This window comes from Gopherus evgoodei, chromosome 2 (assembly GCF_007399415.2).
Source record: "Gopherus evgoodei ecotype Sinaloan lineage chromosome 2, rGopEvg1_v1.p, whole genome shotgun sequence".
NCBI classification, from domain to species: Eukaryota; Metazoa; Chordata; order Testudines; family Testudinidae; genus Gopherus; species Gopherus evgoodei.
The window spans coordinates 245,451,583-245,474,935 of record NC_044323.1 but is presented as its reverse complement, the minus strand read 5'-3'; the positions used below and the strand labels follow the sequence as shown (position 1 = coordinate 245,474,935).

The window sequence follows — 23,353 nt, the reverse complement described above, 5'->3', positions numbered from 1 at the left end:
GTGTAGGGTAAGGCGAGGGTACCTCCCAGCTATAGTACTGTACTGTATGTACAGTATGTTTGTAAACACACAGCACGTGCACACTGCTCCCCACAGCACAGTATTAAATTGCTTGTTTAAAATGTACATAATGCTTTTTATCTGGCAAAAAAGTTTCCCTGGAACCTAACCCCCCTATTTACATTAATTCTTATGGGGAAAATGGATTTGTTTCACTTAATGTTGTAGTTCCTGAAAAATATGACTTTAAGTGAGGAGTTACTGTACCACTATTGAAATAATTGGAGCTATAGTTACCTCTGAGGAGCTAGTCTTCATGTGCAAATTCAGATCCAATAGAAAACTGCCTCTTTCTTTTTGAATATATGTCTCTCTTCTGTGTCAAGATGGCATTTGTTTAGTATTGAAGCAGAAGGACTTGCTAGAGCCAACCTGCTACTGTAAGAGTTTTCTCCATTAACTTGGACATATCTTACAAGAAGGATTTTAGAAGCATAAGAGTCCCTATAGTCTTTGAAGGTATGCTGGGGATTTCTGGAGTTTGAGAACTACACTGCATGGGGGGGGAAAGCCTTTTTCATTGCGTCACAAGGACGCTGACTCCCTGCCTGCAGTGATCAAAAAGTCGCTAGTTGTTAATATCTAGATACTTATGGGAGGCTTGGATCCAAAAGAAATGAGTGCTGTACACAACTAGACACAGAGAAAGCTTTCCAGTGCAGGGACCATGTCTTTATTTTCAAAAGAAATTAAATAGCAATACAAATATCTCTGGTTACTTCTAAAAGGTACAATCAAATGTACATTGTATTTAATTAGTGTTAGTCAAGCACTTTGAACAGGTTAAGTGCTAAGTATTGGAAAACTACTAACTTGAGAAAAAACAGATATTATGGGCCAGTCTTTCCAAACCAAGCATGTAAACATATTGGCACTGCCTAACTTATGTATAGAAATGCCAGAGGTGTGCACAGTGATCAGATCTGTGCAAACACATGGCCAGTTATGTGCCTAAGTAGTCCATCACTGTTGCCCAATTTATCCATAACTTAGGTACATTGACATATATAAGCTTGCTTAACCTTGAAAATGTGACTCTCACCAAATGCATAGAAAACAGATCTTAACTCAGACGATTAGTTATTTTAATAAACCCCCTAGTCTCAGCAGCTTCTCATCGGTATCTTGTCTTGCATTTTAGAATGCAATACAATTGAATTACACTGTTACTGTGTTAGTTTCCATAATAAATTTAGAAGACTATGCTTTAAAATATAAAATACACTGTTTTAAAATAGAGACCTACAAAGTTCCAGCTTTCTTTTTCTTGCTCCAGAAAGAGATTCTTTCTGGTGCTTCCTAGCTCTACAACAGAGTTGCACATGCACCTGGTTTTCTCTAAGAGCTTGTCTACACTTACCAAGGATGGACACTGTGGCAATCAATGCATAGGCCATCCACCAATCGCTTTCCCGTCGACTCCTGTTCTCCACCTGATCGGGAAGAGTAAGGGGAGTCAACGGGAGAGCATCTCTCATGGATATCGTGTAGCGTGGACCCCGCAGGAAGTAGGTCTAAGCTACATCGATTTGAATACACTATTCACGTAACTCAAATTGCATCGCTTAGATTGACTTTTCCCTTTAGTGTAGGCTTAGCCTTGCACACAGACCTGATTCTCCATTCATACCTACATAGACCAAAAGTAAGTCCAGTGAAGTTATACTAGTTCTGTACTAGTGTAAGAGGAGAATCCAGCCAGTCTTATTTGTAACTTCAGAATCCGCTCCATTCCATTAACAGGGCTCAATCCAGCAAGCTGTTGAGCACTCTGGCCTTCATTCAGGAGCACACACACAAACACATGCTTAACATTAAGTACAGAAGAATGGGCGACTGAAGTCATTTGCTGGTGTGAGGCCAAAGTGCTTGGCACAGAATCTTAAGTGGTTAATCTGCTGCTGCTACAAGGATAAAGAACCCCCCTTGTCCACTGTTTCCTGGCTGGCCTGATTATCAATTATAATTTTTAAAACTAGGAACCCAGATCAGTATTACTTTGATTTCTAGTACTCTAGGACCCCCCCGCCCCATGTAAGTGTTTCAGTATTTCACTGCGGACGGCAGTGGCTTATTAAGTCAGAAGGTCTCATTTACTTTGCTTGTTCTGATTTCTCTGCATACACAGTACTTCAGCACTCAAAATAACATTTGTCCCATTAGACTAAAAATAATCAGTTGTGCAACACTGTACATGAACATCACATCTAAATCACTCACATTCAAAGAAGTGAAAAAGAAAAGTTAAAAGAAATTTCAAATATTAACACTTCGATACAATTTCCATTCAAGTCTCAGTACAGGAACTGAATGCTTGGAAACCGATGTTATTTTGAAATCACAGCATTACAAGTCCCATTATGACAACTTTTAACAATCTGTAATATGAAGTTATGACTCCTCCTGGAAAAGTTAAGTTGGGAGGAATATAAGCAGTAGTTAGGCCACATCTCCTCTTGGTCTTTAAAGAGTTAACTGAATCAGTTTTAAACCAGCAGGGACCTAGATTAAAACTAATTCTACGCTCTAGTTTTCCCCTAGTTACACTTGAGAGCCAAACCATTTTCACTGAATGAGCCTGAACTGATTTTAAACCTTGATTATAACTAATTATATAGATGTATATGGTGATTTAGAGGGAAAAAAACAAAACCAAAGCCTGTCATAGAAGATTCTGCCCCAAGGAGCTTACAGTTTGGGACCCTGATACTGCAAGATGCTCTGGGTGGGTGATCTCTGTGCCCATATGCAGCCCCATTAGGTCCATGTGCTCGGAGCAGCTTATGGAAGCTGTTCCACTAGCTTTCAAATACTCTGAGCCAAACTGACCACTGCTTGTAAGCCTTTATGACTTTACTACATTTCAAACATTCACTCCAGCAGTGAATTTGGTCACGTGTGTACATAGGGGCCTTAGTGTCTCACAAAAATACTCTGTAGTAAGAGCTCTTTTTTTAATAAAAATTCCAACTGGATTCTTCACTGTAAAAATGATACAAGACTGGCCAAGTCCTGAAAATCTCCCTTTAAAAAAACAGAACATTTAAAAATAGTATCGAAGTTAAGTCATTTTTTTTAAGATCATTTGACCCTACCAAAGTAAAACAAGTGATCAAACTGGGTCTGACTTGTTAAGCATATAAAACATTATTGCAATTCTTTACACCTGTATCATAAGAAACCTGTTGTTCTAAACACTGCAGTCTGATGTTACGAAGCCCAAGCCGCCAGCTGCTTCATATCATCTTCATCTTCCACTTTCTTCCTGGAGGATGCTACAGTGAGAGATTAACAGTAATCAGTGACTCAAGTAACAGCCATTTTATTCACTGACAGCAGGATTTGTGTAACGCTAGTCAGCCTAGAGGTATCTCAAAGCAATTTATCAAATAGTGAGCTAAATATGGTAGCCCAGGGAGTAGGCAGACTAAATGCACAGCCATTATGGTCTCACCAGTAGCTCACTTACAGCCCTGGATATTATGGGTCTGATTCAACTCTCTGACTTCAGCGGGAGGTATTTTGAGCTCTAAACACTGGAACAAGGTGGAAAAAACAAAATCAGTGGATAAATGTTAACTCAGAGTAAATGGTTTAGAATGACTCTAGAAAAAGGGCTGTGTGCCTGGTTATTAGCTACTGCTTAATTTCAGAATGAGATTGTTCAGGAAGCAAGCGTGGCCCATAAGGAAAGGAACTGAAGCTAAGTCTCTAAATTTATATGCACTTTCATTTCATTCACTGGTAAATACAATATCTGTGGCAAATTTCAATCCACTGTCATGCTAAGGAGAAGGAGCTGTGTTACTGAAATGTTCTGAATCCAGGTCAGCCTCCTATTTCAAAAGAAACAAATGGCTGCTTTGCCAGAAAGGGGGAAGAATAACTTCCCATTTCTGGGTTACCTACCTATATGATTAACATAGGTGTGGCGGTATTTTCCAGTGAAACACCAAACAAATGCCAATGAACATGCATATATTTACACCTGCAGATAATTTGGTCCTAAATGTTTCTATGAACCAAACAAAACACCCTCATTACTTAAGTTGAACAGATGAGAGGCCTGGAATATCAGGACACAGGGTAGGGGGTTGCCAGCGATGGAGCCAAAAAAGAGCTGCTGGAGCATGGGAAAAATTGGTGGGCTGAGCAGCCACCATACAGCTGATTCACACAAGCCTGGGAGGGAGGAGGAGGAATGCAGCGTGCTTGGGGAAGAGGCGAGGCCAGGGTGGGGATCTGGGGAGGGATCCAATAGGGCAGGGAGGGAGTGGAGTCGGGGTGGGGCCGGGGCTGAGTTGGGGGCACAAGCCCCCTCCATCTGTGCGCCGGAGTGCAAAATATCGGGACAATTCACATCCTGACCAAACATCAGTCAGGACGCGGGACAAACAAGGAAATATTGGGACGTCTGATCACCCTTCCATTACTTCATGTGAGCAGGCCCAACAAATGGATAAGAAGTCTACATTAAAAGTTAAAGCTGAGTTAAATGCTTCATTTGTGCTTTCACTCTCTCCCTCTTCTCTCTCAGGACATGGCTTAATTATAAGAAACTTAAAATGGCAGGCAGCTTACCGGGACGGGAAGGCAGCGATGTGGATGGGACACTTGGCAATCTGACATCCGTCATTTTCTTATTCAGTTCTTCTTGCTCCAATTCCTCCAATTCTGCCATCAACTCATCCTGAATGCAAGCAAGACTCATTTGCAAAGTTATATTTCAAGCAATAGGTTCAGTTAACATCAAGGGCATCCTAAACCACAATCACTAATCAAAGAACCAGTAGGAACATAGGACAAGAAGGGATCTCTTGGGTCATCATGTCCAGTCTCCAGCTATCTCAGGCAGCTCCGTCCTATAATACATTTCATAAATATGTCAAGCGCCATCTTAAAACCAGGTAGGTTGTTTATCCCCACAACTCCTATTGGACGGGTGTTCCAGAACCACTCACCTCTTAATGGTTAGAAACCATTTTCTAGTTTCCAGCCCAAATTTATTCACGACCAAATTATATCCCATTTGTCCTTGTGCCAACATTGTCCTTTAGCTTAACTAGCTCTTCTCCTTCCCTGGCATTTATCCCGATGTATTTATGGAGGGTTGTAATATCCTCTCTCAGCCTTGGTTTTGCTAGGCTAAATGAGACCTGCTTTTTTAGGGTTTGTCTATACTGCAAAAACAAAAAATGGTGAACCTACAAACCTGGATCAACTAACTCTGGCTTGCAGGGCCTAAAAATAGCAGGCTGCAGCCCGGGTTCTGAAACCGAAAAGGAATGTCTACACTACTGTGTTTAGCCCCATAGTGCAAGCCTGAGTCAGTTAACCCAGACTCTGAGCTTTGCTGCTGCAAGAGTTTTTATTTGTTTTGTAGTGTAGACACACTCAGTCTCCTCTCAGGAGATAGGTTCTCTATTCCCCTGATTATCCTAGTATTTCTTCTCCGCACCTGTCAGTTTGAATTCATCTTTCTTGAACATGGGTGACCAGAATTGTACACAGTACTCCCGTGAGGTCTTATCAGTGTCTTGTATAACTGCATTAATACTTATCCATCTCTACCAGAAATACCTCACCTGATAAATTAAAACTGTTAGCTCAATGGTAACAAAGAGGATGGGGAAAACCCAGTGGTGTTATATAATACAAATTAGTTTAAATTTCAAAATGAAAAGTCTAAATTTTTTTTCAAATGAAACAGTAAGTTTCTCAAAACTGACCCTTCTTCTGTGAAAAGTTTTGCCAATGGACATTTTGACGGAATGTTTTGACAAAACAGTCTGAACAGGCTCTAATTAAGACCAGAAAGGATTACGATGATCATTTAATCTGATCACCTGGATAATACAGGCCACAGAACCTCCCCTCATAATTTCTGCATCAAGACCATAACATCTGTTTGAGCTACAACATATCTTTTAGAGAGACATCCAGTTGTGGCTTAAAGATTTCTAAAGAATATCGATTACATTGCCTGCCTTTTTACTTAGCAGAAGTCAATGGGGAAACAAAACAAAATAAAGAAACCTATTGTTGTTTAACAAGTCACCAAAAGGCTAAATAGTGAGAACCTAGGCCAAAAAAAAAAAAAAACCCCACAAAGGAAGGATATTTTTTCAGGCACATATTAAAATCTTTTTATATAGATATTATTTATATATCTATCTGCAGGACTGGAATGCTGTATGCTTGCTTTCAGCTCAGGTGGAAAAGGTGATTAGTTATTTTTACTGCTTTGGACACTGTTTAAACAATTCTTCGTGCTCATCATTTCAAAATTAATATATAAAAATCTTCCAACTTGCCATGGACTTTGAGCCTGATTCCAAGAGGCGCTGAGTGCTTTCAGGAATCAGTTGCTGCCTTCCATTGATTCCAATGCTTATCACTTCACGGGATCAGATCCTTAGGCCCGCAGTGAGAATTAGTATTTTTCACATTTGAAAAAAAACTTGGTTTAAGAATAATTAAGGGCCTGATTAAGTGCCCAAAGTCAACAGGAGGCCTCCTACGGGCATTAGATAAAGACTTCAACGGGCATTAGATAAAGCCCTAAGGTCTAGATTTTCAAAAGGTTAGGTGCCTAAAGATGCAAACAGATGCCTATTGGGATTTTCAAAAGCACTAGAACAGGTTATGTGCCTAACTCCCATTGGAGTCAGTTAGAAAGTTTGGCATGTAACCCGCTCAGGCACTTTTGAAAATCCTATAAGGTGCATGTCTGCGTCTTTCAGCACCTAAATACCTTTCAAAGTCTGGCCTTGAGTGTTTAGAGATGCACATAGTGCAATGTGTCATACGGATACTGATGTGCAGTGCTCAAGATAAACACACACTTGACTGAGTGTCTATCTTGAGCACTGCAAATCACACATTTCAGTTATGTCCACACATACAGGGTAAGAACATGGAGAGCGAATTTGAGATCAAAACGTCTTTTAAAAATATCTAAATACATTTTATAAATATGATTAAATGTATCCAAGCAATTTTATAGTCACCACTTGCATGGGGAAAAAGGCTAAAAACAAATCACCACACAATAAAATCATCACTGTATTAGGCTGGTACATCTTTTATCCTTGACTTCATTGCAATACTAACCTCATCAAACTCATCACCAAACCCAACTCGGTTTGAAATAGCTTCTGAGATCTCCTGGGCAACTGCTTGCTGTTCAGTGATATCGTCCATCAAAGAATCAATTTTGTCTAGGTCCCTAGAGAAATAGTATTTAAACTGTTTTTAAAATACACATTCTTTGACCACATCTGCCTTAGGAAAACCTAATCTGAAAAGGTTCTGGTCCCTTTAGTAATAAGAACCCTGACTACAGAAAGTCTCCAATTTAAGGCACCAATTCAGCAAGGTACTACGCCCATGCTGATCTTTAAGCATGTGAGAAGTTGACAAGTCAAACATGGCAGATGTTAGTCCTGTCTCTTAATGAACTACAGTGGTGGGGTGCGGGGGGGAGTACAAGACCCCATATTGAACAGAACTGATTTTACTTCAACAGGCTTGAAGCACATGAGTAGTTTTGCTAAACTGGGGTTGAATTAGAACACCTTTAAAAACCTGAATTCCACAGCCATTTAGAGACTTCGGAGAGAAGACTCCATATTGCTCCGCTAAGTGCTATTCTGCTGTTGCTTTCTCTGCCCTCAGCACCTCCCAAAGGCAATTCAGACCTAATACTAACATCCCTGTGCACTTCGTAGGATCTTTGAGCTTTGCTGTTGAGACAAGCTATTTTTCTTCTAAATATCACATTCCACTATCAGAAGTGCTCCCAAACATTAAACATTAACAAAAACAAAATCAGAACCAGGTGTCTCAGTGAAACTAAAACATTTAATCCACACAGTCAGAGAGCGAATTTTACAGCCTGAACCCCCTACTGTGGAAGTGGACAGAATGCACTTACATATTTTCATGCACTTTTTTCATTGCTTGTGCAGCATAGCCCATATTCTTGAACACTTCTGTGTTGGTGTGGGAATTTTCCAATGCTTCCCGCTGGAACTCGATGGTGGAGAGCGTCCCATCAATTTGGCTCAACTGTTTCTCGTACCTCTTTTTTCTCTTCAGGGCTTGTAATGCAGCTATTGTGTAATCAGAAGGGACACAGTTAACTCTTTTCAGACTGAAATGCACATACGAGATTCAGTGACAGTGAACAGTGTAAATGGAACAAAGTATAATTTAGGAGACGCTGAGTTAAGAATTCACATTCTCTTGCCTTATTTTAAGCTGTTATCTATAAGCGCTGGCACATAAACAAAGGGAAAAAAGGACCTACTCCATAAAATGCACTGCTCAGTGGCCTGCCTGCCTGCTCTGCGATTGCACGAATTGACTCTGGGGAAATAGGTTAACAACTCTTGTGCATCAGAGAGAAGCAGCATTGCCTGGAGTCCAGAGGCAGCTTCTTCCTTCGCTGCAGGTGGCCCTGAGTTTCACCATGTCAAAGCATAAAGTAGGACAAGATGGGAGGAAAAGGAGGAGCATCAGAGAGGGGCTGGAAAACAAAACGGAAAGGAAAAAATAGGAGAAGGAAGGAAAAGGAGGCTGGAAAACAGGAAAGAAAAACAGGAAAACCAAAGATGATGGAGAAAGAAACTATCACATCACTGATGGTGTCTGTCAGTGCTGCTCCTTGAAGGTCACATTCCTTGGAAGTGCTGCTCCTTGAAAGTGGCAGGAGCAATAGAAATCCAGAGTCACCTAGCCAAATAGGTCAGTTAGCTGGGAGGGTGGAGTCAGATTTCTTTGGGGCTCAATATGCTTTCGATGGATCTATTTGTCAAAAAACTGTTGTAGGGGCCAATCCCTGACCCTTACATCAAGACCACCAGCAAGGTTCAGCCACTCCCTACTATCTTTGTGACTCAGCAGAAATAATGTAGATAATATTTTTACTTCAAGGTCGCAGAGACACAGACAAAGTTTTCATCTCAAGGCCAAAAGACCAAAAACATCAAGACACTTGATCATGGCCTTGGATAGGCCAAGAGACTACTTACACTTGATCTTATAATACAGCAACAAACAGGATTTTTCAGTGGGAGCACAGCAGCATAAAGATACCATAAGGCATAAGCAAAACCACACACAAGAAAAGATGGCCCATGCTGGGGTTGAGGAGGGGTTTCATTCAAGCCCTTGGTGTGGACATCTTCTTCCCACGGGTATTTTCCCGTCTGTCTTTCCAGCAACCTGTAGCAGCCTGGTCTGCCCCTTTAAAAACAGACATGGGGGATTTATCAGATCCAGCTGGGAAGGGGTCAAGTTATCCCTATAAAGCAGAGGTCTCCAACGTAATGCCTGTGGGCGCCCTGACACCTGCTGAGGTGTCTAAGTGTGCCTGCGTTCTGGCCGGTGAATGAGCATCTGCTGAAATGCCGCCAACAAGTAGCATCATCCAGAGGCATCGGCAGCGATGCCTCTGGATGACACTGCTGAAATACCACCGACAAGCAGCGACACCTATTGATGTTGCCGTATTTCGGCGGATGCTCGTCCGCTGCCACAGTCCTCCATGGCTTGTTGTCTGGCGCCTGTCAGATGAAAAAGGTTGGGGACCACTGCTATAAAGGGCTGAGAGAATTCAGTTGAAGAGAGATCTGCTGGAGGGAGGTTGTCTCCTGAGACTGGCCATGGAGCAGAAAGAGGTGCAGAGTGAGGCACCTGCAGCCTGTATTGCTCAGGGAAAGGGTCTTGGGCATGGTGTTAGTCCTGCCTGGGTTGAGGAACAACCAGCAGCTCTACACAGCCCTTCCTCATAGGCACTTGTGCCAGGAAAGGGATGTAGTTAACTCCTTGTATATTATGGACCAAGTGGTCCTGCACTCTGTCACGCTCTTCCTTCCTTCTTGCTCATATCTCATTTTTGAAGCTGCTGCAGGACTAGAAGCTGACTGTAACACTGCCCATCACTGGAGTGATAACTAGCCACCAAATGCCTGACTGATCCCCATATTTGGGGTCCAGAAGGAATTTTCCTCCAGGGCAGATTGGCAGAGGCCCTGGGTTTTTTTCACCTCTCTCTGCAGTGTGGGGCACAGGTCACTTGCTGGAGGATTCTCTGCACCTTGAAGTCTTTAAACCATGATTTGAAGATTTCAGTGGCTCAGACATAGGTTAAGGGTTTGTTGTGGGAGTGGATGGGTGAGATTCCATGGCCTGCGTTGTGCAGGTGGTCAGACTAGAAGATCATAATGGTCCTTTCTGACCTTAACCTTTTCAGTCGTCCTAGACTTTATCTATTATGCTTCATTCAGACTGCTTGTCTGAGATAATGCTGACTCTAGATACTGTGGCACCTACGCCTACAGATGAAGCCAGGCCCCTTACATAGGTGAAGAACAGTCACCATGTGTAGCAGCGCACTGAAATATACTGTGTTTTACTGATGAATGCCTTGCACTGTGCCTTATAAGCTGTATGAGGACAAATGTTTAGGTAGATTCTGTAATACAAAATATCTTGCAATGCCTCCAGCAAAATGTTTTGGGAGGAAGAAATTGTAGTTACATCCCCCCATTCAAATGTACCCAAAATTGGAATGTTCAAATTCAAGATCCACCCACTCTTGCTAGGCTGGTCCAGTGACTACAAATGTACTGAATTGGGATAATGTGTCTCAGCTGACATTATATTAAAAAAACCTTTGACAGATGGAACCAGAATTTCCACACCTATGTACATACTATTTCAGCTTCACTCTGAATCTTCCCCCCAACACATATACACACACTTGCATGCATTTTTCATGCTGTTTTAGTGCCCTCTGCTCCCAAAGTGCAAAGCACTTCTGCTCTCCTGCTTCAAAATCACTCACTCAACACTTTTTAGGGGCTACTTAATCATGGATTAACAGTTTTAAGGCCAGAAGGGTATTCTGACCTCCTGCATAACATAGACAGCTTTCAACTGCTCTGGATAAAAGATTTTTCACTATATAATTTTATTTTATGGTGCCATGTGGCAGAAAAGTACATATGAATTTGGGAGAAATGGCTGTTGTGAGGGAATATAAATTAATAGGACAAAAAAAGGCATTTTTGAGCTGTGGAACTTAATGGTGTTAGTTAGGGTGTCTATATTTCCCCATGCTGAATATGAGACACTTGATAAAATTACTCATGTTCAGTGGTGAGCTGGAGCCGGTTCACATGAACCAGTTGTTAAATTTAGAAGCCAGTTTAGAACCGGTTGTTAGGGTTACTGTATGTCCGTATCTTCCCCGCACGTGGCTGGCTTTTTGGTTCTCAAATCCCTGTCCAGGAGGAATTTCAAAAAAGCTGAACGTCTGGGAAAATAGGGAGGCATAAGAGGGCCTCAAGAAGCTGCAACTTACAACTCCGGTGATCTGCAGGGGCACAGAGGTGGCGGGCGGCATCCGAGCATGCAGCAGGGGAGGGTGCCCAGGGGCCAGAACAGCCCTGTGCTCCCTGGGAGCAAGACCTAGGCTGGGGAGAAGAGGGTGCTAAGCCCCTGTTTGAAGGGCTGTTCTGAAGCCTGCAGGTTCAGGGCATGAACAGGCTGGAAATCACTTCCTGCTCCCCTGCCACTCCAGAACTTAGCTGAGAGGCAGAGAGATTTTCCCCATGCTAGCGCTGTGTGGGACTTTGGCACATGCAGGGCTTGGCTCTTCCTGGCCAGCACCCCAGGCCAGAGGGTCTTGGGCTATTCCAGGGCACTGACCCAGACAGTGGCAGTAGGGGGAAACAGTCTGCCCGCCAGGCTGTTGGTGAACTGAGAGTTTCGATCAGGGGCTAGTTCTTCATACAGTGCTGGGAGTGAGACACCTTGCATCTTCACCCCACCACCAGCCTTGCACACCCACCCCCATTGTTGGCCACCTGACCCCGCTGCCCCGACTCACCGCTGGTGGGCAGGCGGCTGGCAAGCAGGGATCCAGCCAGCAGCAGGACCCACCAGTACTGAGAGGGGGACAGACACAGAAAATATGGGATCATTTGCCTGTTTTTAAGAAAGTCAGGACACCCGCAGGAGGGCTTAAATATGGGACTGTCCCTTTAAAAATGGGATATCTAATCACCCTAGTGTTAGTATTAGTGACTGTTCATACACACTACGGATTAGCTGTACATGCAGAGCAGCAATTTTTGAAATCCAGAAGGTTCTGGGTTGAAGTTGGAGGTGAACTCCTTCCAGGTAGAAGCCGCAAGAGAGAGAATTCTTTATTTTCACATATTTAGCTGCTTGCTTTTATAAATGTAACACACCATCTTTATTAACTCACTGAATTTAGCTTTCCCACAATGCACTTACGGAATACGTCACTTTGTAACAAATCAATTTATTCACCTCTTCCACATTACCCAAGAGATATTGTGACAGCGCACCCCATAAGGCTTTATGGAAATATGCTTCTGAATGTATATATGACATAACTAGAACATTTTATTCTACATATGTAACACATGTAAAGGTTATGATCTACTGAATATATTCATCCTATTTGTACGCATGTGTCATTGTTGTATTCAAAGTTATGAATATTGGCTATATACTTGTCTGATTTTAAAAAGCCTTAGTAAAGCATTTGGTCAGCGTCTTGAGAAAGGAGTGTGCAAATTAAGTGTCCAATCAAGAAACACTTAACGAACAATCGAACTTGGAAGGCTCCAATACACATAAGAGTCTTCCTGGAGACATTCAAGATAGCATGTGGGCAATGGCTGCTGCCTGTAAAAACTGAGTCATACATGGACATGAGACTTGCCCATGTGACACCAAAACTCCATCTTGGAGCTGGACTTCGCATAGGAGAGAGGAGGGAAGTCTCCACCCACAAGAGAGAGCCCATGGGAGACCCCTCCATTTTGTCTTCAGCTGGCTCAAGAGATAGCTGCTCCACCTCCAAAGGATGCCTGGAAGAAACTGAAACAAAGGACAGTAACCGCAGGGGGTAAGAGTGATTGCTGGACCCAGACTAGAAAGAGACTAATCTGTAAAAGGAAGCTTACTGGAATACCGCTGAGGGTGAGGTTTTATCTGTATTCAGTTTTCTTACTGTATTAGGCATAGACTTGCATGTTTTTGTTTTATTTTATTTGGTAATTCACTTTTTTCTGTCTGCTATTACTTGGAACCACTTAAATCCTACTTTCTGTATTTAATAAAATCACTTTACTTATTAATTAACCCAGAGTATATATTAATACTTGAGGGGGTGGTAAACAGCTGTGCATCTCTCTCTATCAGTGTTATAGAGGGCAAACAATTTGAGTTTACCTTGTATAAGATTTAAACAGGGTAAAATGGATTTACTTGGGGTTTGGACCCCATTGGGAGTTGGGCATCTGAGTGTTAAAGACAGGAACACTTCTTAATCTGCTTTCAATTAAGTTTGCAGTTTGTGGTCGTGGTTCAGACCTGGGCCTGTGTTTGTGGCCGGCAAGTGTGTCTGGCACAGCCAGGTAGGGCTCTGGAGTCCCAGGCTGGTAGGGAAAGCAGGGGCAGTAGTCGCCTTGGCACATCAGTTGGCAGCCCCAAGGCAGGAGTGGCGCCAGGGTTTTTGGCACCCTAGGAGGAGGTCCTTCCGCGCTCCCGGTCTTCGGGGCACTTCAGCAGTGGGTCCCGGAATGAGTGAAGGATCCGCCGCAGAATTGCCGCCAAAGACACGAAGGGCGGAAGGACCCTCTGCTGCCGAATTTCCGCCGACGGTGGCAAAATGCCACCCCCCACCAAATCCTGGCGCCCTAGGCGAGTGCCTAGGTTGCCTAAATGGAAGTGCCGGCCCTGCCCCAAGGGGGTTTCTGTGATCCAACCCATCACATATACAACATTCCCATGCCCCCACTTGATTAACCCATATTTGTGAACTGAATGCCACATTTACTAGTTATCACATTGCCCAGTATTACGTGATCATGTACATAAGAGGCAGTATCGCAATACATAGAGGCAAGGGAGTTAAAGCTTTCAAATCTGAGATTCACGGGGATTTCTAAATTTCATAGATTCCAAGTCTCAGCTATAATGTTCAATTGATTTAGGGCTTTTTTTTCTTACTGCAGAGATATATGACTCCTTAAACATCTGTAACTGTGTTACAAGTAGATGACAGAATTGTATTGAAATTCTCCTCAGAAATGCTACTGTATAATAACCAACCCAGCTATAAAGGAATAAATGAATAAAATGACATCAAAAAGCAAAGAAAGTGAGCAGAGGAGATAAACTTACTTCACAGAATGAGACTGAGAAAGGATGTTTTTACCATTCCAAAGATTTTGGAAAAAGAATCCAGTCAGGCAGGAAGACTCAAAGTATAATCTGAGGAAATATATGTAACACCAATTTAACCAGAAACAGAACGGTTTTCTTCAGGAAACAGCAAGCTCTTACATTAAGACTAGTTTCAGAGTGGTAGCCATGTTAGTCTGTATCAACAAGAGCAACAAGGAGTCCTTGTGGCACTTTAGAGACTAAAATTATTTAGGCATAAGCTTTTGTGGGCTAAAACCCCAGATGCATACAGTGAAAAATACAGTAAGCAGTATATATATACAGCGTATGAAAAGATGGGAGTTGCCTTACCAAGTGTGGGGGGTAGTGCTAATGAGGCCAATTCAATTAAGGTGGAAGTGGCCTATTCTCAACAGTTGACAAGGGGTGAATACCAAGAAAGGGAAAACTACTTTTGTAGTGCTAACAAGGCCAATGCAATCAAGGTGGATGGCCATTTGCAACAGTTGGCAAGAAGGGGTGAGTATCAGCAGAGGGAAAATTACTTTTTGTAGTGACCTATACACTCCCAGTCTTTATTCAGGCCTAATTTGATGGTGTCCAGTTTCTAAATTAATTCCAATTCTGCTGTTTGTCACTGAAGTCTGTTTTTGAAGTTTTTTGTTGTTGACGAATTGCCACTTAAGTCTGAGTGTCCAGGGAGACTGAAGTGCTCTCGTACTGGTTTTTGAATGTTCAATTCTTGATGTCAGATGGGTCACTATAAAAAGTAAATTTTCCCTCTGCTGATGCTCACACCTTCTTGTCAACTGTTGGAAATGGCTGACATCCACCTTAATTGAATTGGTCTCATTAGCACTGACCCCCCACTTGGTAAGGCAACTCCCTTCTCTTCTTGTGCTGTGTATATATACCGCTTACTGTATTTTTCACTTCATGCATCTGATGAAGTGGGTTTTAGCCCACGAAAGCTAATGCCCAAATAATTTGTTAGTCTCTAAGGTGCCACAAGGACTCCTTGTTGTGTTAACACTAGTCTGCTCCTCAGAAGTTCTGAGTACCTGCAGCTCCCAGCGAAGTGAGTGGCAGCTACCAAGGCTCAGAAGCTCTCAAAATCAGGTGCACTATGCTTCAACCTGTGTCATGGTATAAATCCCTACTCTGAACCTTAGCATCCAAAAGATGGGGTACCAGCATGAATCCCCCTAAGCTTAATTACCAGCTTAATCTTGTAGTGCTGCCACCAACCAGGACTTGCAGTGCCTGGTACACTCTGGTCCCCCCAAAACTTTCTCAGAGGGTCCCAAGACCCAGACCCCCTGGATCTTACACAAGGATAGTAAACGCTTTCTCCCACCGTTGCCTCTCCCAAGTTTTCCCTCCCTGGGTTACCCTGGAAGATCACTGTGATTCAAACTCCTTGAATCTAAAACAGAGAGGAGTGCACCTTTCCCCCTCCTCTTCCCCCCTCCCCAAGAGGTAATACAGATTCAAGCTCAGTGAATCTAAAACAGAGGGATTCCACCTCCCCCCCCCTTCTCTCTCCCTGTCTCCCACCAATTCCTTGGTGAGTACAGACTCAATTCCCTTGAGCCTCAACAAGGGGAAAAAATCAATCAGGTCTTAAAAAAGAAAAGCTTTTAATAAAAGAAAGAAAAAAAAGTAAAAGTTGTCTCTGTCATTTAGATGGTAAAGGTTACAGGGTCTTTCAGCTTATAGACACTAGAGAGAAGCCTTCCCCCCAGCACAAATGCAAATTAAAATCCTTCCAGCAAAATATACATTTGCAAATAAAGAAAACAATCAAAAAGGCTAAACCACCTTTGTACTTACACTTACTATTTGAACAGAAAATTAGAGAGCCTGTAGGTATGTTTGGTTACTCTCAGAACCCAGAGAGAACAACAGACAAACAAACAACACACAACAAAGGCTTCCCTCCACCGAGATTTGAAAGTATCTTGTCTTCTGATTGGTCCTCTGGTCAGGTGGTCCAGGTTCCCTGCTTGTAACCCTTTACAGGTAAAAGAGACATTAACCCTTAACTATCTGTTTATGACAACCTGAGTGTGGCTCAGCAGAGTAGCTCCTGAGGTGTGAGGTATCACTTGGCCTGTCTAGCTATACTACTCAGAGGGTCTCCATTACCGTACTCTCAGAGCACTTTGCAGTCTTGATTGCATTTATCTTCACAGCACCCTTGTGAGACAGAGAAGTGCTGTTATCTAGAGCTGCGTGAATAATGGATTTTCCAGATCATGCGTAATTGCAGGGGGAAAAAAAGAAAGATTTTGGATCAAACCAAAAATAATTTTTTCAACATTTCCAGCACAATGGAAAAATATATAAAAGTTTCTGGTCAAATGAAATGTTTTGTTCTAACAAAAATCAAAACACTGCTTTGACTTCAACCATTTTTAAATGATTGTTGTTTAAGAAAATTAAAACTCTGAAACAAAGTTGTTTTGAACCAAAAAAACTGAACACATTTCATAATGAAAATGTCAAAACTTTTTTTTGTTAAATCTTTTGCCCCTAGTAAGTAGCAATGCAACAAGTGAGGGAAACTGAGGCATACACAGACTTCATAAAAATATTAAAGAAAATTTCTCACTTCATCAGAGTAGGTATTTGGCACAAATCTGTCCATCCTTAGGGCTCTCAAATTAAGAGGTATGTTAGGCGGTGAGCAACTTGTGCCTCTCACAAGATCTGCTCTGTAAGAGTACTGATTAATTTAGCTCTCTTTTACCCAGTGGGTCAGATTTTAATCTCACACTGGTGCAAATAAGGAGTAACTTGAGAAGCCAATGGAATGACACCTGCGTAAATCACATCAGGATCAGGCCCATAATTCTTAAAAACTTGTGGGAGAAGATTGTGTGTATTTGTTACAAATAGCACATGTCAATTCCGTGCCTGATTCTTCTTAAACAAAAAAAAAAAAAAAGGATAAGAAAAAGGACTAGGAATGCTGGCTGTGACATGGCACAGTAAGGGTGCTGGGAAAGTTTCCCCACACAGCTCCGCCAATCCACTTCAATCCTCATCTGACATCCTCCCTGCTATTGGAATTATGGACTTGTTTTGTGGTAACATGAAACTGTTGCATCATTGTTCAGCGTCAGCAACCGTATGACAACTAAGTCATTTACAAGGAATGCCAGAACACCAGGCATGCCCAAGTGCATCAACACCACATTTGCAGCAGGCTCTATTAGTAATGTCCTAAAATTGTTATTATCCCATGCCTCTACCTAGGGTTTGTCATCACTAATCTGCTGTATGACTTTTGACGTTCTAGCTAAACTTTGTTCCTAGTCACAAAAGAAGATTATTCCCTTTTCACTTATTCAATTTCTTTTCAGTCAATTCTTAGTGTTCATGGAAGGTGCCAGACTGAGACCACAATCTAATTAAATAAATGCAGCCCAGGCCACAGCTTTGCAGACTTCCCCAGCCTACCTCTCCAATGGATCTCAACTCTCAACTGGAGGTATCACGTCTAGCCATGAGAAGGTTGTTTCAATCTATATACTCATTCAGTCCTTGGTTTCTCTGCCGGTATTGTAGGCAGACGGTGGTTTTTGTGATGTGGAAACCACTCCACAAAACACAGCACAAAGAACACCAATGCATTCATGTGGGCAAGCACATCACCATCAAGTAGTAACCACTTTTGGCCACTCCTGACTTGCAGCTGGGTTTGAACTGCTGATATAGAAGTATGAAGAGAATGCAATGGTAATTGACATGGAGCTTGCATCTTTCCAATAACTTCACCTTCCTCCCCTTTCTCAAATCTATTCAATTTCTAAAATTATATTTTAGATCACTTCCTATCCTTTCAATTTCTTTGGTTCTCTGAGTGCTGAAAACAAAACAAATAAAGGTCAGACCACAGCAGGGGTCAGTAGGTATACTGCAAATTGACTCAAGTCAATGGAGCTAACGGAGGATGTGGCACAATGTGTCTGCAAAGAAATTCAGTACAAATAGGTGATTGTATATGGTGCACAAAGAGACTGCAAAGCTGTTGTGGAAGGAAACAAAGTTTGTAACGAAAGCACCAACACAAAGAATTCCAAAAAGTTGCACTTGTATCCTGGCCGGAGAGAAAACCCCTACAGTTAGTGTAGCTGCAATGAGATATTAACGTGGAAAGGTGGAAGTCATGTATGATTACATTTGTAGCTACTTTCAGACTAAGATGCAGGAATTAGTTGTATTTTCAACAATTATCAGTGAGGAAGATGACAGATTCTAATATCTTTCTATTTGCATAGCTATTTTATTATAGTTCTTAAGTCACATTTCTTGGGCTGGCTGATGTTACACAGTCTTCTCAGGAATCCTATGAGCTCATGAAGAACCGGGGCCTGAATAGGACCTCACTAATATTAGTGTAGCTAAGCTCAGACTCACGCACCTGGAATCTAACGAGGTCATTCCTATTCAGCCAGTGTGCATTCTGTATGGGATGTCCAAAATTCTGCAGTGTGCATCCTACTCTTGTCTCAGACACACCTATTTTAGGTACATAAAGCTTCTCAGATCATGCGATTACAAATGAAATTGTCCCCAATGCTCACTCCCCCCCCCCCGAAGTATTAACTCCAGCTAAGCAAAGTAAAATCCAACTTGTACTCACTCAGTTTCTTATAGTTCCAGTTCATGTAACAAGATTAATTAGGTATTCTCTTTCGTCCTTTCAACTAAATATTTTGCAAAATATACCATAGTATATTGACTAGTATGTTATTAAATATCAGTGATAATTAAAACATACAATGCTTGAAACAAATGAAAGGGATGTATTTGGGGAGATAGTACACTTGTTTTTTATTATTTGTTCACTAGCTAATCTGCAAAATTCAGTCATTTACCGCTGTGGGGGCAGAGGTGTCGAGTTCTATGGGCCTGTGGTGCCCATGCTCCAATAATATGAGAGCACAGGGGTCCAGCTCCACCAAAGTTTGGAGCCAGGTCTCCCTCCTGGCCCCGCCTGCCGCCCTTGCATGCCTCCCCCAGAGCATCCCCCCAGACCCTGGCTGCCATTCCCAGGCAATTTAAAAGGGCCCGGGGCCCCCGCCACCACCAGCAGCACAATGGGGCTAAGGCAGCTTCCTGCCCACCCGGCTTCACTTCCAGCATGTCCCTGTGGCCCCGTATACTGTCCCTGCCCCAAGCTGCCGCCAGTGGGAGCTGCAGGGATGGTGCCCACAGGCAGCAGTGTGTGGAGACCCCTCTGGCCCCTGCCTACGAGCTGCTGCCAGAGGGGAATGTGGGTCACTTCCAGGAGCTGCTCAAGGAAAGTGCTGCACCCCTCTCCCGCACCCCAACCCCATGCCCCAGCCCAGACCCTGCACCCAAACTCCCTCCCAGAGACTGACCCCTGCAGCCCCTCCCGCACCCCAAAGCCCTGCCCCAGACCAGATCCCACACCCAAACTCCCTCCCATTGCCCATACCCTGCACCCCCTCCTGGACCCCAACCCTCTACTGCAGCCCAGAGCCCGCACCTCAATTCCTTCCCAGAGCCTAGCCCTTGCAACCCCACCTCCAGTCCAGAGCCCACACCCCACCCTCAACACTCTCCCTGAGCCCTCCTCAAACTCCCTCCCAGAGCCTTAGGCAGGGGAACAGGACTTGGGCCTCTTCTGGGCACCACCAAAAATTATACAAACCTGCCACCCCGGCCTGGGGATACACAGAGGTCTTCCAGAGCGTGCATCAACTCACCTAAATACTAGCCTAGGTTTACAACAGACTGCATAAAAAACACTAGCTGAGTCAGTACAAACTAAAAACAGACAAAATGAGAAAGTAAGCAATTTTTCAGTAATAGTGTGCTGTGACATTTTCGTATTTTTAGATCTGATTTTGTAAGCAAATAGTTTTTAAGTGAGGTGAAATTTGGGATACTAAAGACAAATCAGACTCCTGAAAAGGATACAGTAGTCTGGAAAGATTGAGAACCACTGATTTACAGTGCCTCAGTCATTTGTGCAAGGATCTATTGTGTTGACTTAACTGTATAAGAACAACAGGAAAGCGAGCAATCTACCTAGTAGCCCTTTTTAATTAAAATCTTTAACTCCTGATAAGAGAGAGAGAAAAGTACAATTAAAACTAAAGCACAGCAGACTACCCTTAATAAGCAGCCTTCTGTGAGACTTCGCCGAAGTATCCTCCTATATATTTAAATTACATGACATTAGCCTTTAAATTATTCATCAGTAGAAAGATCAAGTAAGGGAAAACCCACCACTGAGATTGCCTACTATCATAGCACAATTTTAGTGGTATATTAAATTTCAGATCTAAAAAGATCTTGTCAAATCCAAAAGCTTGTCTCTCTCACCAACAGAAGTTGTTCCAATAAAAGATATTACCTCACCTACCTTGTTCCTCTAATATCCTGGGATCAACAGAGCTACAACAACACCGCATGCAACATTGCCTCTCACAGTATTTGGGGAAGCAGGAACGTGTTTCAAGGCAGTGGTCTTGTACTGAAGATTACTTTATAATGTCAGTACCACAGTTGGCTCAAACAGTTAAAAATCCCATCACTGAGCTGTTAAAAGTGGACTTCTAAGCTAAAACACTGGAGTTTAAAGGGGCTAAAATTTCTGAAAAAACAGCTTGTTGTAACTCTAGTCAACTTATTGCTATGGGTGCTCAGATTTCCCTGCTTTTGAAATTCAGTTATTTATCAAGGCAACAGAAGGTCTGCTCCTGCACTCTTGGAAACTAATGGGATTTTTTTCACTGATTTCAATAGGAGCAGGATCAAGCCCATACTATCCCGCTGCCACAATGCTGATTTCTTCCCACAGCTAAACAAAGATGGTTAGTGATTAAGGCTCTGTGTAGAGAAATGTGGGGTCATTTCCCAGTTCTACCATAGACTTACTATCATTTAATCCATTTTTACACATCTATAGATGTTTCCCCAACCTCCCCGTAGTGTTGTAAGAATAAATCTGTAAATAGTTGGGAGATTCTCAGGTATTTCAGCAATGGAGGCTACTATTTTTCTGCTGCATGGTTGGTGCTTTATTTCATCTCCCTAAGGCCAGACTGTGCTGCTCTTATTTACGTTGAGCAATCCTTTGCACCACAAGTACGTCCCACTGATGCCAACAGAATGTAAGGTGCAAAGTACTATTCAATATTCATAAGGGCATCACAATCTGGCCCATAGTTAATAAATTATTTAAGGGCAAGATAATCTGTTCTACACTCTCAATAATTAAATTAAGCTGAAAAGCATTGATTACACAAAGCTTTTCTTGTACAGCACTAGTGTACAAACATGAAAACACACCTCCTCTGACTTCACACACCCAACAATTGTTACTGTTTAGCTGGAGAGGCTCTAGGAAGTCATAAAAGAAGCCAAACACCATGTATGTGCAGGTTTAAAAATAGATTAGACTCTAGCATGAGCCCAGTACTCTCCTACAAGACCTTCCATCTTGTCTTTTTTTTTCCCCTCTGTACCAAAATATGGCATATAAAAAGGAATACAATGAAGATTGATACATAGTTGGTCTCTACGTGGAAGTAAGTATTTAAACCGCAGGATATTAAACATTTAAAAGGCCATGTTGATGGATTAACTAAAATGAACTTGTCCCTGTGCTGCCCTATATACACACAATCCAAAAGAGAGAGAACTACACCCAAATTCATCTACTTCTGGTGTTGCCATGTGCAATACAGATGTAGCTTTCCATTCAAACAAGCTGACGTGTCTAGCAGGCATTTACACTGAAAGCCAGTGATCTCTCTGCATCGCACTGCCCTGCAAAGCCCACCAATGCCAAGAAGCAGCCCCGGCCCGAGAATAGCAGCTGGCTACGTTTCCCCTCACCGCCAACTTCCCAACACCTGCCGTACAGCTCCCACCAGGTGCACTGCGGCAGCTTTTGCAGGCCCCCCGTAGGGGCGGGCTCTCCTCGCGGGCTGGCCAGTGGCGGGCGGTAGCTCTGTGTGTAGGGGCGGGGGCTGGGCTCACCTCGCTTGTTCCTGGTGCCGTGCTGCTTAGCCGCGGCCAGCTCCCTCTGGATCCTGGTCTCTAGATACTCCTGCTTCTTGGTGAGCATCTCCTCGGTCTCCCGCAGCCGGGCTAAGGCCTCCTGGGGCGTGGGGCCCGCGCGCCCCTTGGGGCGCCCAGGGCCGCCGCCCTTGAACAACTTGCCGATCTTACTCATGGCGGCGGGGCTGGGGGCAGTGGCGGTCCGGGCTCGGCTCGGCGCTGCAGCCCCTGGGGTCGCTCAGCGAGCCGCCAGCGGCCCGGGCATTTCCCGACTGACCGACCTGAGCAGCGCTGGGAGGAGGCGGAAGCTGCCGGGCAGGGAGGTGGCGGGGCCATGTGACGCTCCCCACACCTGGGCCAGGTGTCACCGGAGACTCCGCCTCCTCTGAGCCCTTTGGACCCTCTCTGCGCATGCGCCTTGGGCGAGGTGGCTGCCCAGGGTGACCCCCTGCCCGGCTGCCTCTTCCCCTGGCCCCAGGCAGCTGACCCCCTGCGGGACCATGGAGGCGATAGCTCTGCCCCAGGCCAGGGGCCAGCGTCCCCCAGCTGCAGCTGTTACTGGGGGGCTCAGGCTGCCTGCCCTAGCCTGGTTCAATTATGTTCTCCGCCATTGGCAGCACCATGGATGGTAAAAGGGAGCTGGAGCCTCAGCCTCAGGCATCATCTCTCCCATCCTCGCTCCTTCACAATCCCTGTGCAAGACAGATGGGCAATTAGTGAGGGGAAGGGGTCAGAGAGCTGAGCAGAAGAGGGGATGGGCAGATAAGCAGCCCTCAGTGGTGAAATAACAGGTTAAGGACTATTTAGAAAAGCTGGACATACACAAGTCCAGGGGCCGGATGCACTGCATCCAAGCGTGCCGAGGAAGTTGGCTGATGTGACTGCCGAGCCGTTGACCACTATCTTTGATAACTCATGGTGATTGGGAGAGGTCCCAGACAATTGGAAAAAGGCAAATATAGTGCCCATCTTTAAAAAAGGGAAGAAAGAGAACCCAGTCAGCCCCACCTCAGTT

The 23,353-nt window shown here is 43.6% G+C and overlaps 2 protein-coding genes across 3 annotated transcripts in view; one reads left to right on the top strand and one right to left on the bottom strand.

The window, feature by feature from the left end:
• Nucleotides 1–698: 698 nt before the first annotated feature.
• Nucleotides 699–22,656, bottom strand: CHMP4C (charged multivesicular body protein 4C). 2 transcript variants are annotated; one of them, XM_030553364.1, is made up of 5 exons: nt 22,318–22,656; nt 7,997–8,174; nt 7,174–7,288; nt 4,642–4,750; nt 699–3,335 (listed from the first exon to the last, which is right to left on the bottom strand). In XM_030553364.1, the coding sequence occupies exons 1-5, from the start codon at nt 22,511–22,513 to the stop codon at nt 3,271–3,273; spliced, it is 663 nt and encodes a 220-aa protein (XP_030409224.1). In that variant the 5' UTR covers nt 22,514–22,656; the 3' UTR covers nt 699–3,270. The 2 variants fall into 2 exon arrangements, with proteins under 2 accessions (XP_030409224.1, XP_030409225.1); XM_030553365.1 differs by lacking the exon at nt 22,318–22,656 and adding an exon at nt 9,096–9,958.
• The window catches only part of ZFAND1 (zinc finger AN1-type containing 1), a 29,500-nt gene continuing 28,525 nt past the window's right edge, over nt 22,379–23,353 (top strand). The window contains exon 1 of the mRNA XM_030553361.1: nt 22,379–22,397. The gene's annotated coding sequence lies outside the window, so the exon portion shown is untranslated. The remainder of the gene's footprint in view (nt 22,398–23,353) is intronic.

What these genes read in the sequence shown, in the direction of transcription:
- CHMP4C (XM_030553364.1), bottom strand. Translation starts at nt 22,513, where the DNA reads ATGAGTAAGATCGGCAAGTTGTTCAAGGGCGGCGGCCCTGGGCGCCCC. An exon ending in CGGCACCAGGAACAAGCGAG is followed by an intron (nt 8,175 to 22,317) that starts GTGAGCCCAGCC and finishes ATTACACAATAG; the next exon opens with CTGCATTACAAGCCCTGAAG. An exon ending in ATCGCTGCCTTCCCGTCCCG is followed by an intron (nt 3,336 to 4,641) that starts GTAAGCTGCCTG and finishes CTCTCACTGTAG; the next exon opens with CATCCTCCAGGAAGAAAGTG.